At 41.2% G+C, this 17,673-nt stretch overlaps 1 protein-coding gene across 1 annotated transcript in view; it reads right to left on the bottom strand.

The window, feature by feature from the left end:
• Positions 1-17,673, bottom strand: part of LOC129659035 (ATP-dependent translocase ABCB1) — a 110,189-nt gene that overhangs the window by 87,806 nt on the left and 4,710 nt on the right. The window contains exons 3-4 of the mRNA XM_055590043.1: positions 15,613-15,673; positions 1,845-2,016 (exon numbers count right to left, since the gene is read on the bottom strand). Of these exons, the coding sequence (XP_055446018.1) occupies positions 1,845-2,016; positions 15,613-15,673 (233 nt within the window). The remainder of the gene's footprint in view (positions 1-1,844; positions 2,017-15,612; positions 15,674-17,673) is intronic.

The following is a 17,673-nucleotide window of genomic DNA, read 5'->3' as shown; positions in this document are numbered from 1 at the left end:
CAGCTGGGTTCAGCGCTGGCCCTCCATGGAGTACATGAAGGTGCACAGCGGGGTAAGTAGAAGCCTCCCACAGTTAGATCAATGTGTGTGTCTGGACTGAATTAAAAATGAGTAAGATCAAAATGGGTCACAGATGTACATACGAAGTTGGCTGAGCTACCACAGAGCACTGAAAGATTCTTGCATTGTAAGGTGGTAACACAACTCCAAAGAATATTGCTAAATTACAGCATGCATGGGAACCAATGAACACAGAGAGCCTTAAACATTTCCTTTTGGTGACTGGTGTGAAAGAAAGGTGCCAGTCCAAATGCAGTGCAACATCTTCTGGCCGGTCCCTTTGAAGGGGCTTAACAAACACATGAGAATTTTACAGAGCTCAGACACACAGTAAGATTCTCTAGCCCAACTCAATACTGGCATTCACATAATTTGAAGCAGTCCTGCCACAGGGTAAAGAATGTGCTCTTCAGCATCACACACACACAAAAAGTTCCTAGCATCCACAGACAGGTATCAGAGGACCCATAAAGCCCCCCAAATGGCATGCATATCTACGAGCATATTTCTGGGGGAAAGGATTCACAGCAATCATCAGGACTTAAAGGTCCGGAAAAATCTATGTCACTAAATCCTGGAATGGACAAACAGGCCTCTTCAAGGTTTCCATGACTTGAGTGCACATCAGGCTGTAAGTCTTTGTGCGGTTTAGTCAGAATCAATGTACACTTGACCAAAGGTGACTTGGGAGCTCACAGTTATGAGCCAGTTTCTTCTTCTCAGTCAAGTTCAAGAACATGAAAGTGTGTGACACCCTAGTCCACTCACTTTCTTACTCTGCTAAGAAACTTGTTTTAGTTTTTTTTGGGGGGCGATGCCATGCAGTTTAGGAGATTTTTTTAGTTCCCTGACCAATGATTAAATCTGGGCCCTCAGCAGAGGGTGGAGTCCTAACCACTAGATGGCCAGGGAATTCCCAGAACTTATTTTAGGTTTCCTTTCTTGATCAGCCAAATGTCTTGCTTCCTATCTGACTGAGAAGACAAGTTCTACAAGTCCTCATGTCCAAGTATACCAACCTTTGAGCACTAACATTCAAATACTGTCTTCTCACCTGTTATTGTTGGTGAACTATTCATGCCTGTACTTCAAGCAAGTATTTCCTCTTAAGCTTAAGTTTCTTTCCTTTCTCAAGGACAGCACTCAAACGAATCTCTCCATCTCTCCCAAAGCATCACTTTCTCTTCTATCTTGGATAATTTCTATCAGCATACAAACAAGCTGTTATTCTCCCATCCTAAACACACACACAGCTTCTCTTGTCCCCATTTCTCCATTTTCATGTTTCCAAAAAGCCCAACCTGTGACGATGCCCAAAATTAAATTTTTGGAATTTACTGCCAAAACTGATCTCCCTCTATCTTCCTCATCTCAATTGATAGTAACTGCATCCAGCTTATGCAGTTTCTCAGACTAAAAACTTTAGAATCATCTTGGATTCCTGTCTCTTATACCCATAATCAATATGTCAGGGAACTGCGTAACTGATTCCTACTTAAAATTCAAATACCAGATTAGGTTCCAATACCTTTTCCTGAAACTGTGTGGGATATTTCTGACTTCATAGAGCTCTCTCTTTTCCTATCTATCTCTACCAGCACTTTCACTGTATTTTCTAATGACTGTGAATATCTTCTCAAATTCATTACAGATATGACCCCTCCATCTCACGCAGCACTAAACACACTAATGCATACTTAGTGAAGACTCTCCACAAACTTCACTTTGAGTCAATGATTTTTCATCAAGCTTTCAAAAAAATCAGTATCACAAACAACACTTACTTCCATTAGTCATGTTTGTAAAAGTTATGTTTTTGAAACTTCCAGCAACTGCAAAGCTATCCGTCATGTCTCCAAACACTAGCATCATGAGGGGGAGTCCAGCTCCGTGGATGATGGCAGCCAAAGTCCCCAGCACCATATACAACCTATCGAGCCAATTTGAATAGCGAAACTAAAAAAGGAGAAAATACAGACAATAGGAACAATTAGCACGATGTCATGGATGGCTAACTCTACTTTTCAAATGTATCCAAAATCTAAACAGTTAGCTGTAGACTACTATTGCAACCACTGTGGCCTAATAACGTAAGAGAAACAGGCAATGGCTTCTTCTTCTTTTTTGAGTTTTGACCTTCTTCTTTATATTGGACTCAATCTATTCACTTTATAAAAATTAAACTATAGTTGACTTACAATATATTAGCTTCAGGTGTACAATAGTTACTCAATAATTTAATGGATTATACTCTAAAGTTATTATAAAATAATGGCTATATTTCTTATGCTGTACAATACATCCTTGTAGCTTATTTATTTTATACAGTTGGTTTATACCTCTTAATCCCTACCCCTATCTTGCCCCTCCTACCTTTCCTCTCCCCACAGATAATACTCTTGATCTCTGTATCTGTTAGTCTGTTTCTGTTTTATTATATTCATTTATTTTATTTTTCAGATTACACATACGATAGCATACAGTGTTGGTCTTTCTCTAATTTATTTCACTAAGCATAGTACACTCTAGGTCCACTCATGTTGCTGCAAAAGGCATAACTTCACTCTTTCCATGGCTCAATAGTATTCCATTGTATGTATATGTGTGTGTATATCATATCTTCTTCATCCATCTGTCAATGAACAATTAAGTTGCTTCCACATCTTGGCAATTGTAAATACTGTTATTAAGAACGCTGGGGTGCAGAGAGCTTTTTAAATTAATGTTTTCATTTTCTTTGGATCTATACCCAAGAGCAGAAGTGTGGTTCTATTTTTATTTTTTTGAGGAGCCTCTATACTGTGTTCCATGGCTGTACCAATTTACAGCCATACCACCTTGAACGTGCCTAATTTCATCTTCCTTCTTCTCTTACATACGAGGGATTCATGAGATGCACAGGACATTCTGGAACATTACAGAGATCTATAACAGATGTTCAAGCTGGTTTTAGAAAAGGCAGAAGAACCAGAGATCAAATTGCCAACATCCGCTGGACCATGGAAAAAGCAAGAGAGTTCCAGAAAAACATCTATTTTGACTTTGACTGTGTGGATCACAAAAAACTGTGGAAAATTCTTCAAGAGATGGGAATACCAGACCACCTGACCTGCCTCTTGAGAAACCTATATGCAGGTCAGGAAGCAACAGTTAGAACTGGACATGGAACAACAAACTGGTTCCAAATAGGAAAAGGAGGACGTCAAGGCTGTATATTGTCACCCTGCTTATTTAACTTCTATGCAGAGTACATCATGAGAAACGCTGGGCTGGAAGAAGTACAAGCTGGAATCAAGACTGCCGGGAGAAATATCAATAACCTCAGATATGTAGATGACACCACCCTTATGGCAGAAAGTGAAGAGGAACTAAAAAGCCTCTTGATGAAAGTCAGAGAGGAGAGTGAAAAAGTTGTATTAAAACTCAACATTCAGAAAACGAAGATCATGGCATCTGGTCCCATCTCTTCATGGCAAATAGATGGGGAAACAGTGGCTGACTTTATTTTTGGGGGCTCCAAAATCACTGCATATGGTGATTGCAGCCATGAAATTAAAAGACACTTACTCCTTGGAAGGAAAGTTATGACCAACCTAGAAAGCATATTCAAAAGCAGAGACACTACTTTGCCAACAAAGGCTATGGTTTTTCCAGTGGCCATGTATGGATGTGAAAGTTGGACTATGAAGAAAGCTGAGCACCGAAGAATTGATGCTTTTGAACTGTGGTGTTGGACAAGACTCTTGAGTCTCTTGGACTGCAAGGAGATCCAACCAGTCCATTCTAAAGGAGATCAGTCCTGGGTGTTCTTTGGAAGGACTGATGCTGAAGCTGAAACTCCAGTACTCTGGCCACCTCATGCGAAGAGTTGACTCATTGGAAAATACTCTGATGCTGGGAGGGATTGGGGGCAGGAGGAGAAGGGGATGACAGAGGATGAGATGGTTGGATGGCATCACCGACTCGATGGACGTGAGTCTGAGTGAACTCCGGGAGTTGGTGATGGACAGGGAGGCCTGGCGTGCTGCGATTCATGGGGTCGCAAAGAGTCGGACACAACTGAGCGACTGAACTGATAACAGCTCAATGTAAGAAATGTAGTATTTGTGACTCTGATTCCCAAGAGTGGAAGCCACTTTTCAGCTCAAGATTTTTCTTGGTTACAACACCATGATTGCCAAAGGTCCCTCTGAGGACACCATTGAGGAAACATGTTTTGCTGCTTTCAGAAAGTGGCTTGGGTCAAACATCTGCTGCCTAGCAGCACTGGCATAAATGTTCAGTGGTATTAATGTAATTAGGCCTCCATGCCGGCGTGCATTCTCAGTCATGTTTGACTCTTTGCAACCTCAGCCCACCAGGCTCCTCTGTCCATGGAATTCTTTAAGCTGGAGTGGGTAGCCATTTCTTTCTACAGGGAATCTTCCCAACAGAGGAATCAAACCTGCATCTCCTGCAGCAGCAGGCAGATCCTTTACCACTGAACTACCTGGGAAACCAATTAGGCCTCCATAGTGAGAAGGAAAGGGAAAGCAAGGAGTTAGATACATGCTTCCCAAAGAGCAGAGCAGATCTGCATAAACTCTTTAATTGCAGGCAAATCACAAGAAAGAAAGAGTGAGCTCCTGAGACGCAAACCTGATGAGAAGAGGACACAGTAAGGGGAGTGGGCTTGGGGCTGTGACAGGCCCACGTGGGAAGTGATTAATACTTCTCCCATTCGGGAGGCTCTTCCTGACCCACGGGTCAAACCCGCATCTCCTGCATTGGCAGGTGGATTTACCTTCTATTAAAAGCTATAAAGTGGAAAAGTATTGAATTCCTCAATAGAGGAAGAAAAGATAATTGATATACAAGGATTTCCCTCATCACCACTCCCAAAGTACTGTCCACCTCAAAAACTAATCACTGACTGGAATAAAAAAAAGTGGGCCATGAATATAAACATTTACTAAATGCTATTCAATGACTGAAGAAATCCAGTAATAAATACCGAAAATACAATTCAAATGGAAAAAAAAAAAAAGGATATTCAATACATATTCTGCATGCCTTGACAGCATGGTATACAGAGTAGAGAAGATACAAACTTGAGCGAATGGGTCATTCTGTCCTTTGTGGAAAAGCTTCATAAAGAAGGTGATGCTTCCTCCCAGATTTGAAAGTTTACCACGGGTTGAAAAGCAAGGAGGGGGACTTCCCTGGCGGTCCAGTAGTCTAGCAAGAAATAATGAGTGTGACTAAGAATAATTTGGAGACCGAGTAATGTAGATAGCACATGGACCATTCTTTTATGACCTTAAGACAAAAGCAAGAGAGATGATGGTTACTAGAGACGGTTGTAATGCCAAGGGATAACTATTTAAAGAAATCTTCTACATGTTTGTAGGTAAATGAGTCAAAGAGAGCATTGGTGAAAATACAGGAGGGAAACTGAGATGCAACAATGGCCTAGAAAATAAGAGAAATAACTACTTTGAGAAGCTGGAGTGAGGGATCATCAGCAGGCAAGACACAACAATTATTAGGAGACACAAGATATTCCCTGATGCCCCAAGACCCCTCATATCTGCAAGGGTGTAGAGCTCCTTCCACAATGGAGGAATCCAATCTGCCATCACTTTTATCAAGCGATCAAACTCGGTACCACAGAAAAGTAAAATGCACTGGCACGTGATGTTTCCAGGTGTGATGACACATGACACAGCATTCCCTGTGCAATTTTCTTACCAAAAATATTTAGCAGGAATGTATTAAAATCTTTAGACTTAATTCTCAGTATATAGGGCTTCTCTGGTGGCTCGGATGGTAAAGAATCTGGCTACGCTTCAGGAGACTTGGGTTCGATCCCTGAGTCGGGAAGATCCTTTGGAGAAGGAAATGGCAACCCACTCCAGTACTCTTGCTGAGAAATCCCATGGATAGAACAGCCTGGTGGGCTACAGTCTATCAGTTATAACAGAGTTGGAGATAACTGAAAGACTTTTACTTTTTTTAGCATATAAGAAATGCAAGATGTGGAATAATAAGTTAAATGACACCAGAACAAAGTAATAGAAATTGTCCAGAGGGTGAAGCATTCTACAGGAAAATTGGTACCATATTTTCAACAGGTCAATGTTATTTAAAAAGAGAAGAAAACAGAACAAATCAACTGTAAGACACACTTAGGGGAGCTAATTGTGAAAGTTCAAATATGAACTACTAGATAATACTGAGGAATTAACATTCACTTTGTTAAATATAATCCCTGTATTATGTTTTAGAGGAAAATGTTTGGTAGGAAAATTAAGAGACAGAAACGGAGGTACTTAGAAAATATCATGAAATCTATAATTCCAGGTGAAATGTATGTAAAAAAATGTTAAAAACTACTAATTATAGACAATGGTTATATGAGTATATAGGTTATATTTTTTATTCCACCTTTCTATGTGGTTGAAAAATCAAAATAAAACTTTTTAAAAGGAGCAAAGGTTCTCCAATAGGGAAAGGTATGTCTCTTCATCTCAGGCTAGAAGGGATGAGCTAAAAGTGAGCACAGATACAAACAAGTGTCTGAGAATGAGGACAAATTTGAAAAAGCACAAAACCTCGTAGTTATTTGTGACGTGAGGCAAGACTGATTTCTGGAGGGATGTGGTAAGAAGATTTTGAGAGGGTAACAGGCAGGAAGGCCAGGGGTCTCCAAATGGAGGAATCAGGCTGCAAGTGTCAGACATTTTTTCTCTCTTAAGCAGCAGGAGGAAACAGACAAGTGTTAGATTTTTCCCCCTTCTCTATACAAATTTAACAAGAGGTTTCTCTTAAAATTTGGTGTTGCCCTGATGACACTTGGTTCCACCCAAGCTTAACTTTTCTCAAACCTTGAACTAACCAATGCGGTTTTTCTTAAGGAACTGTTTGTCTTAAGCTATGTTAATGGCCTATGCATTTACCCTAGACTCGTCTTCCAGTCTGTTCTGCCTAAGCCTCAGAAGGACTTGACAGACTCATGCAAGACTCAGACTCTTAAGCTGTGTTAATGAGACTATTTGCTTGGAAACCTGTCTTTCTTCAAGATTCATGTCAATCATTTTATGGCCCTGGACAACTCAAATTGTGCCAGTGTTATCTCAAAATGCACATTGTAGGTGAGGGGCCTGGTGCCAGTCTCTGAGTTTTGAGACATTTCCTTTCTCTAATTAGCAGACTGCTAGTAGCAATATAACATCTGGCTAAAGACTAGCAGGGGGGCACTCTTTCTGCCCCCTTCTGATGCCTATGTCAGAAGCTTTCTATCTCATTTATTCCTTAATAAAACTTTATTATACAAAAGCTCTGAGTGGAGGAATTCCGGCATCTTTCACGGCTCAGCAACAACCTTTCAATTTGAGGGCAGTAGTAACACTGCTGAATAGGACAAAAGCCTCAGGGCAACATCCCACCTCTGTCATCTACTCAAAAGGAGACTTTGGAGGGAAAAAAAATCTCTTAATAACCTTGACCTTCAGTTTCTACACTTATAAAATGAGGAAAATACTCATAAACAGAAAGTTTCACAAAGCTGTTATGAGGCTAAAAATGGTACTTCATAATAGAAACCTTTATTAGCCATATGATATAATACTAATATACAATATAGGCAGGTACTGTCATCGGTTTTAGAAACATAAAATAAGATTCTTCAGGAGCTTACGGTAAGGGATCAAGTAGACAAAAAAAATGTAATACATAGGGTGAAATGTAAGAAAGTGAAAGTGAAATTGCTCAGTAGTGTCCGACTCTTAGCAACCCTGTGGACTGTAGCCTACCAAGCTCCTCCATCCATGGGATTCTCCAGGCAAGAATACTGGAGTGGGTTGCCATTTCCTTCTCCAGGGAAATCTAATACAGAAGTTTATTTACAATTAGAGCCCTTTAAATACAAGGAAATGAAAACTGTTTGGTCAGATACGTAAGGGAAGAGAGAGGGGATGAACCAGAACCATACAGGAGACAGGGTGATCAGGACTGAAAGTCAAGGGGTAGACTTCCCAGGGCAAAGCAGAAGGTGCTGGCAGGGGAAAGGCTTAGGCAATATCCAGCAGGCAAGATGGCAAACATGATCTTACCATGGTACCTGGCTGGAGGCCAAAGTCAATGACTTCATTCATTTATGCATGCATTCATTCAACATTCGAAACATTTATTAAGCACCTAGGAAGGAGTACGTCAAGGCTGTATATTGTCACCCTGCTTATTTAACTTATATGCAGAGTACATAATGAGAAACACTGGGCTGGAAGAAGCACAAGCTGGAATCAAGATTGCCAGGAGAAACATCAATAACCTCAGATATGCAGATGACACCACCCTTATGGCAGAAAGTGAAGAGGAACTAAAAAGCCTCTTGATGAATGTCAAAGAGGAGAGTTGAAAAAGTTGGCTTAAAGCTCAACATTCAGAAAACGAAGATCATGGCATCTGGTCCCATCACTTCATGGGAAATAAATGGGGAAACAATGAAAACAGTGTCAGATTTTATTTTTGGGGGCTCCAAAATCACTGCATATGGTGATTGCAGCCAGGAAATTAAAAGACGCTGACTCCTTGGAAGGAAAGTTATGACCAACCTAGATAGCATATTCAAAAGCAGAGACATTACTTTGCCAACAAAGGTCCGTCTAGTCAAGGCTATGGTTTTTCCAGTGGTCATGGATGGATATAAGAGTTGGACTGTGAAGAAGGCTTAGCGCCGAAGAATTGATGCTTTTGAACTGTGGTGTTGGAGAAGACTCTTGAGAGTCCCTTGGACTGCAAGGAGATTCATCCAGTCCATTCTAAAGGAGATCAGTCCTGGGTGTTCTTTGGAAGGACTGATGCTAAAGCTGAAACTCCAATATTTTGGAGTTTCATACGAAGAGCTGACTCATTGGAAAAGACCCTGATGCTGGGAGGGATTGGGGGCAGGAGGAGAAGGGGACGACAGAGGATGAGATGGCTGGATGGCATCACCAACTCGATGGACATGAGTTTGAGTGAACTCTGGGAGTTGGTGATGGACAGGGAGGCCTGGCGTGCTATGTGATTCATGGGGTCGCAAAGAGTCAGACATGACTGAGCTACTGAACTGAACTGAAGGATCAAGCATGGTTCTAGTTACTAGCTACAGTGACTAAGACAAGCTATCACTCCTCATAAAGCTTATATTTTACTAATATGCAAATAAAGAGAAAATAGACATATTTAACAATCATTCACAATATTCAACATTCATTCAGTATGCAAGTCCCTATTAAAGTTCCAGGCACTATTCTAGGATCCTGGAGCACAGCAATGAAGAAAACACACCAAACCCCTCTGCCCTAAGGCAGAATCCCAGGCAGAAAGAATAAACACAAAGATCCTGGGATGAATACAAGCCCTGTGTGTTTCAAGGACCAGACATGACAACCACTGTGGCCAGAAGAAGGTGGAGACCTGTCTGACGTGAAATTAGAGATGAGACAGAGGTCAGGCTATAGATGGCCTTTGATGGCCAGAGGAGGGAGTTTGTTTTTATGCTCAACCTCCCATCTGAGTGTAAAAGAAAGGCCTTCCTTAGAGGGTTTTCAGGCAGGAACTCAGGTGGCTTGATGTGATTACTATGGGTAGGATAATTTGTAGAGGAGCTAACGTGGAGGAGGAGGATGAGGAGGTATCGAGTGGTTGACAGAACCAAGTCCAGAGCAGGAGTGGGAGGCAGAACAATGCTCCACCTCCCGGGCTTGACCACAACCTAATCGCAGGAACCTGTGAATATGCTTCCTTACATGATAAAAAGGACTTTGCAGACATTAAGGATACTGAGATGGAGAAATTATCCTGGATTACCCAGTGGGCTCAATGGCATCATAAGCAGCCTTATAAAAGGGAGCCACGGGGATCAGAGTCTGTAGTTGGAGAAATGATGAGTGAAGTAAGGAAGGGGCCAGGAGTCCAAGAAGGCAGGAAGCCTGAAGAAGCTGAAAAAAGAGGGAAACATTCCCTCTTGGAGCCACGAGGAGAATCCGGCCCTGATGGCACCTTGCCTTTAGCCCAGTGAGACTTGGGGCCCCAGAACCACACGATAATACATTTGTGTTGTTTTAAGCCACTATTGCTAGCAGCAACAGAAAATAAATACTCAAAAAAAAAAAAAAAAAAAAGGATACTAAGGAAGAATGGCCAAGCAAGAAGGATCAGAAGTAGTTGGGGGAAGCAGGGGGAAGAGGTTCATCTGAGTTTACAGCAGCAGAAATGGGAGTCCACCCAGATGATAAACCAAAGGTCTTTGTTCATAGTGCAATTTACTAAAGGAAGGTAGGGATGAAGGCTGTTGGAACTGAAGAGGTCAAAGAATGTGGCACCTAGGAGACTTTAATAAGGTGACAAAAATAAAAGAATGCGGAGCCCACAGATGAACAAAGGAGAAGCAATCAAATCCCAAGGTTCTCAATGGAGAAGCAGAAGTGACTAGAAATCAGTAGAAGGTATATCGCTGCCAATGGATAGAAGGTAGTATAACTGTGCAGAATGAAACAAATATGAAAGGAGTTCTGCATGAAAATGATTTAGAAATGGCCATGTAAAACTAGAGAAAGGCCAACAATACCACTGACTCCAAGGATTGGGGGTGGAGGAGCTCTAAGTTCACAGGCAAAGGTGACACAAGAAAAGAACCAAAGAACCGGGAGGAAAACGAGCAGACTCCGGCATCGCAGAAGCAAACAGGAGGAATGAATATGGTGAACAGCATCAAGTGCTCCTTAAAAGTCAGCAGAGACTGTCCACTGAATTCGGTGAGTGGTGGAGACAGAGCCAAATTAGAATGTAAGAAGTGATTTGGAGATGAAACAGAAAGCAAAGTCACCTCCTATTTGTGAAGCAAGCTAGAGGAGGCTTAGTGAAATGAAGGAGGGCATTAGTGAAATTAAAGATAGGTGACATGTAAATACCAATCAGAAAGACCCAGTTGAGAGGGAGAGATGGAGGATACAGAAGAGAAAGGATAATAATAATAATGTAAGGTCCTTGAGAAAGTAGAGGATACAGGAGCCAAAGCACCATGTACAAGAGGGTGATTAAAGAACCAAATGCTTCCTCTGTTATAATAGGAGGGAAGGAGGAAGCAATTGACCTGGGTACCAGTGTGTTTGTAGACTGAGAGAAGAGCTGAGGAACTTCTGTCATGGGACTTCCATTTGGTTTGTGAAATTAAAAAAAAAAGGGGGGGGTCATCCACGAAGAGCTGGAGCTTGTGGGGAGACGTGGGAAATTTGTAAAAGGCTTAACATACTCAGCGAGAAGAGGAAGAGTAGCATTTCTGTGTGGGATACATGCTGCCATGAGGTTTTTCTCCAGAATCCATCAGATGTAGGGGGTCAGGCACCAAGGAAACAGATGGTCGATCTGCTGGGCTGGGCTTGACAAGTGACAGGTGAAAGGAAGTCTGAAGCTCAGGCAGGAGCATAACAAAGCGATGATCGTTGCTCTAAGGTGATAAGAGAAGGGAAACAAGAAGGGGCTGATGGGAAATTGACAGGTCAGGGGACTCAGGATCCAAGGGAAACAGTGAGCAGATTGAAGACAGAGGAGATAGCTGGCTAATTCTATCTAACTGCTTCATAACAGCACTTTGGATGTAGAACAGTTTCAAATAACCAATCTAGGATCTAAGTGTGTGCATGGGTGGCTGGAATAAAGGGGAGGGAAAGAGTGGTTATCCTTATAACACCATAAAAGTCACCCAAGATAGTAGGAGCACCAGGGGCAGAGAGGGAGACACCGAGCCAGATGGTAAAATCTCCAATGAGGAATGACCAGGTGGCCACAAGGTAACTGCGTCAAAGAACCTTTCAATTCCAAGCAAATAAAAATGTAACCAATCACATACTATCATAAATGATTAAAGCTGTTAAAGGCTCTGGCTCTAGTGTAAGCAAGGCAACCCACTCCAGTATTCTTGCCTGGAGAATCCTATGGACAGAGGAACCTGGCGGGCTATAGTCCATGGGGTTGCAAAAGAGTCGGGCATGACTGAGTGACTAAACAACAACAAAATGTTGCAACAAAGCCTGATAGAAAATAAAGGCCAGTAGAAAAATTTTGAATCTATTTCTTACCTCTTTGTCATCATTTTCTCAAGACTGCTAAAAAAAAGTCTTCTACTAGAAAAAAGTTAACAGGGCTGGTGTACAGAAAACAGTTAACATTGCAAGCCTGAGCCTGCATTCAAGGCTAGCCCTTGGCTGGCATCTAGAATTTGGCTTTTGGGAAGAGTAACCATCACCCTAACTGATAGAAGTGGCCGAATGATTTGTACAAACAACATGCTTTATGCTGAGTGTCTGCCTTCCTCTGTGAGTCTGGAATTTTGGTACATGCTGTGCCTACATCATCAGCTCCCAGTCAGAAACCCTTGGGCACTGAGTCTCCACCGAGCTTCCCCGACAGCATTTCACATAGTGAGTCGGCACAACTCACTGCTGGAGGAATCAAGTCGACTCCACCAGACAGGACACTTGGCGCTTCTCTTGGACCTTTCCCGCCTTCCTTTGCCCACTGCTGATTTTGCTTTCTGTCCTCTTTCTGTCCTCAATCTTAGCCATGAGTATGGCAATAAGCTGAGTCCTGTGAGTCCCCCAAGTGAATCATCAAACCCGGGGCTCTTGGAAACTCCCAACACACACGAGTTTTTATCTTAGCTGGAAATTTTTATTAATCAGCAATGCTAATGAAAGGTTGTTGCTGAACCACGAAAGACACCGGGATTGGGCCTCCAGGGGAGAAGAATTCAATTCGGGGCCAAGGACGAGGCTTGATTGCGCAGAGCTTTTGTGTAATAGAGTTTTATTAAAGTATAAAAGGAACAGAGAAAGCTTCTGACATAGACATCAGAAGGGGGATGGAGTGCCCCCTCACTAGTGTTAGCAATGGAGTTATATACCTTTTAATTAGTTATTACAATGAATCAAAAGAACGTCTGGAGGTTGTAAAGATCTTACTAGACCTACTCTCGGAGAAGGCAATGGCACCCCACTCCAGTACTCTTGCCTGGAGAATCCCATGGACAGAGGAGCCTGGTAGGCTGCAGTCCATGGGGTCGCTAGGAGTTGGACACGACTGAGCGACTTCACTTTCACTTTTCACTTTCATGCATTGGAGAAGGAAATGGCAACCCACTCCAGTGTTCTTGCCTGGAGAATCCCAGGCAAGGACGGGGGCGCCTGGTGGGCTGCCGTCTATGGGGTCGCATAGAGTCGGACACGACTGAAGCGACTTAGCAGCAGCAGACCTACTCTCATAATTCACATTTTAAGATAACAGGATTAGCCATAAGGTTTTCAGGAAGGAGAAACTGTCCTCAAGCAGGATACACTGTTGTTGTATAATCCCTAGTACAGAGTTTAAACTGAGTTGTGTAATTGACTAAGACTAAGGAATGTAGACAAAAAAAGTTTGTCCTTTCCTCCTCCTTGAGAATTCCAGACCCCTCTCTCCTTGGGGACCCCCGGATTTCTTATCAACCTGCCTAGGAATTGACTCTCTCACTAATAGCATCAGCATTTTAACTGTCAAACATTCTGAATATGTCCCTGTCTATATAGATTTTATACACAAGTTCGGTTTTCTGTGTCAACTCCTTTAAGAGAAAGGCATGAGGAAAAGCCACATACACATTCAGTATAGCTTTCCATCAAAAAGCTAAGAATATATTCCTTCCTTCCTATGCCAACCTGAGCACTATGATTTAGTGTGAATTTCTCAGGTCTGAATCTTGGCCCTGACGAGTATTCCTGGGCAAGTTAGTAAGTCTCACCTCCCTTTCTTCATCTATAAAATTAAAACAATAACAGTATCTATCTCCAAGGAAGTTGTAAAGATTAACGCATTCACATAAAAAGTATTTATTGCAACACATGGCATAAAAAGCTGTATTTGTGTTTTAATTATCACCTGGTCTTCAAACTCCAGATTTTTATTCTTTGGTGGCCTGAATTGGTTTAATAGTCTTACCTCTATATATATTAGGTCTGATAAATTTTCTAAAACATAAGACTAATTTTTTAAATTTAACTTACTTATAAAAAATGAAATTAAATAAGACAGAAATATTCTAGTCTCAAAATAACAGAATTAGAAATTAAATCTTGGGAATAAACACTATTTTAACACCAAAGGTTCTTTTAATGTAAGCATATAAAATGAAATGTAAAACAAAAACTGTCACTTGGTTATTTCTGAGGATAACCCGAGTACACAGTCTCCTTTCCCCAAAATTCCAAAGAGAGAAAAGACAGGCTCAAAGGCGGAATTTTATCAAGAGCAACTGGAGTGCAAGAAGATGTGCATATAACATCACTGGAGTGTAAAAAACAGCTCTTTTTTATGCTTGTAACCATACTTAATATTCAATTTTACAAATATTCATTTTATAAGATAGCCTGCCCCACACACATACACAAATTTTACAAGTGTCTGGTGCGTTATGTCTGAATTACAAAGTGTGTACTGCTGCTGCTGCTAAGTCACTTCAGTCATGTCCGACTCTGTGTGACCCCATAGACGGCAGCCCACCAGGCTCCTTGTCCCTGGGATTCTCCAGGCAAAAACACTGGAGTGGGTTGCCATTTCCTTCTCCAATGCATGAAAGTGAAAAGTGAAAGTGAAGTCGCTCAGTCGTGTCCAACTCTTAGCGACCCCATGGACTGCAGCCTACCAGGCTCCTCTGTCCATGGGGTTTTCCAGGCAAGAGTACTGGAGTGGGGTGTACTACAAGACTTAATTGGTTCAGTAAGTCTTCCAGGTTCTAACTGCACAGTTCCCCTAAATCTGCATTCTCAGGGAAAAAAACAAAAACGGATACAGGTAAAGAGGGCTCATCAACCAGCCTGTCTTATTCCAAATCTGATTAAAGAAAAGCTTCTAAGTGGCCACCATGAAACCAGAAAATAAGACAAAGAAGTATAATAAGGTTTTCAAATTCCAGATTTTCAGTTATTCAGCACAGAAGCACAGTGATAGGTACTAAGCCATAGTAATTAATAACCCATTGCTAACTTCTATTATGAGTGCCTGGGACTTTGACCTCAAACCTGCCAGGATTAGAGCCCATGGCGACAGGGTACCCCAGGTTTTGTTTGAACCACACTCCATGAGGCTGGCTTCCTCTGTCTAGGACTGAGACCACCAATGGGAGAAGAGCTTGTGTAGTTGACGTATCACTGGTGACATAACTGGTTAGGAGAATACGGAAACCCAGGCCAGGACAGGGGACTCTGGAGGCTCATTGCACACAGCAAGTTTGTGTATAAAGCTCATCATTCCCTGAAAACAAGCTGAATTAAATGAGTTCATTTTACCTCTTCATTAACATACCCCCCAAGAAAATATTATACCAGATGAAATACCTCTTTTTTAGATCAAGAGAAGCACAGCACTTTTCCTTTTGTTTCGCTTTGTTTTCATTGGAGTGAGACTGGTTTACAACCTTGTGCTAGTATCTGCTGTACAAAGTGAATCAGCTGTGTGTGTGTAGATAGATATAATAGTGAACACATTCAAACTCACCATTGCAAAAGTACTGACAGTTGGTCTCTCTTCTTTCTTCTCATCTTTTTTACTGAAAAACCTAGCAACAGAATGACATAAAGCTTTAAAAACTATGTAAATCTATATCCAATCAACGTAGAGCTTATATTTAGCAACAACCAGGACAAACAAACATGTCTACAGTGTCATTACAAAAACAGATTATAACATGATCCCATTTATAAAGTTTGAGTATGTTTACATATACCTAGAAATCTATACACGGGGCTATCACTGGGTGTTGAGACTTCTGTCGAGATTTCAATTATTTTCTTCCTTGTGCCTTTGGTATTTCCTAATTTTCTATGATGAATACACAGAGACACACAAATTTGGAATTAGAAAAACTAAACTAAAAAAGAGAGCTTCATGTCTTTCTTCTACTTAGAACTCACTCATGCTCCCCAGAGTTAATCCCTTTTAATTATCATCTCAGGGATTTTAGCAACAGATAGTCTATCCTTCTATCTACCTAGATATTATCCTTCATCTACCTAGATATTATTCCTTTACCTCAGGGAGAGTAGTGGCAAACATGCAGGGCATAAATTATCCTAAGAAAGAAACATAATTCAATCACTCTCCATGAGCAAATCTAATTCTGAAAAGATGTCTGGAGCCCTAAATGGGCCATTGTGGCAGTACACACAACCTAGAAAATGCACCATCAAAAAAGATGGTTTGTAAACCGCAAAAAAAAAAAAAAAGCTGTCCTCAGGCAGAGAAAGGTCAATTATTTCGAGCGCAGATTCAAAACTAACTGGTGTTCTACTCTAACTGCCATCCAGCATATGAGAGCAACCTCCGCATCTGTATTTTCCTATTTATAAAAGAAAGACTATCTCAGGGAAGAAGTACATTCTTTTTACACAGCTTTTCAAGTTCAAAAAGTAAATTCATCTGTGTCTTTGTTCTTTATGCTAAGCAAAGTCAAAGAGTCGAAGAAACTTCTAAAGAAAAAAAACCAGAGTTTACTCCATATTTGGCTCTGGAGCGACGTTCCACTACTGAGAAACACACAAAATACACAAACATAACTCTTCAGATTCGGTTCCACCCTATTCCCAGTAAAGGCACAGTTTCAGTACCCCTGGAATCAGGGTAAGAGGAGAAAACTAGCCATACAGAATTGAGTTTTAGCTCTAAGCTTTTTATTTATTTTTTCACTCTCCAAAACTGCAGCTGCTCTGAAGAATTTATAATGTTCCAGACACTGGCTAAGTAAACACTTCCCATACAAGACCTCATTTCATCTTAATCTCTGTGAGGCAGGCACATTTTTGTCCTTCCTTTACAGACAAGAGAATTGCAGTTGAGAAGAGTTAACTCACTTGTCCAAGGTCACACAGTTAGAACGAAGCCAAGCTTTCCACGGAGAAGTCTAACTCCCAGACACCAGGCTATCTGGTGCAGGGTCAGACTTCTGAGACACTGCCCTGCCAGGAACACTCACTGTCACCCCTCTTAGAAGATTCATTTATCCCCATTTGCTCCAACACAGTGCTGACAAATAGGAAGTTGCTTATCAAATTGTATTTTAATAAAGAATCTTTACAAACACAACTATGCCAAAGGGTACTATTACCCAAGCATTATACCTATTCACATTATCAGCAAGTCACATGCTTCTTTATGACTCTGAATTAGAATATACAGTTTAAAAAACAAACTCATAGAAAAAGAAAAGATTTGTGGTTTCTAGAGGGGGGGAGACAGGATGAAAGAAAGCTGGTCCAAAGGTACAAACCTTCAGTTATAAGGTAAGAGTGCTAGAGAGCAATGTGCCACAAGATGACTACGGTTAACAGTGCTGTACGATATAGAAGAATCAGATGCTATAAGAAGGTGGATCCTAAAATTTCTCATCACAATATTTGTAATTCAAACCATTATGCTATACAGTCTAAACTTACAAGGTATTGTAGGTCAATTATAACTCAATAAAATTGGAAAAATACATAGCTTTATAAAAAACAGATTCACATCAATAATGGTGCTGCTACTGCTAAGTCACTTCAGTCGTGTCCGACTCTGTGCGAC

This window comes from Bubalus kerabau, chromosome 8 (genome assembly GCF_029407905.1).
Source record: "Bubalus kerabau isolate K-KA32 ecotype Philippines breed swamp buffalo chromosome 8, PCC_UOA_SB_1v2, whole genome shotgun sequence".
NCBI classification, from domain to species: Eukaryota; Metazoa; Chordata; class Mammalia; order Artiodactyla; family Bovidae; genus Bubalus; species Bubalus kerabau.
This window is presented reverse-complemented; position numbering and strand designations above follow the sequence as displayed.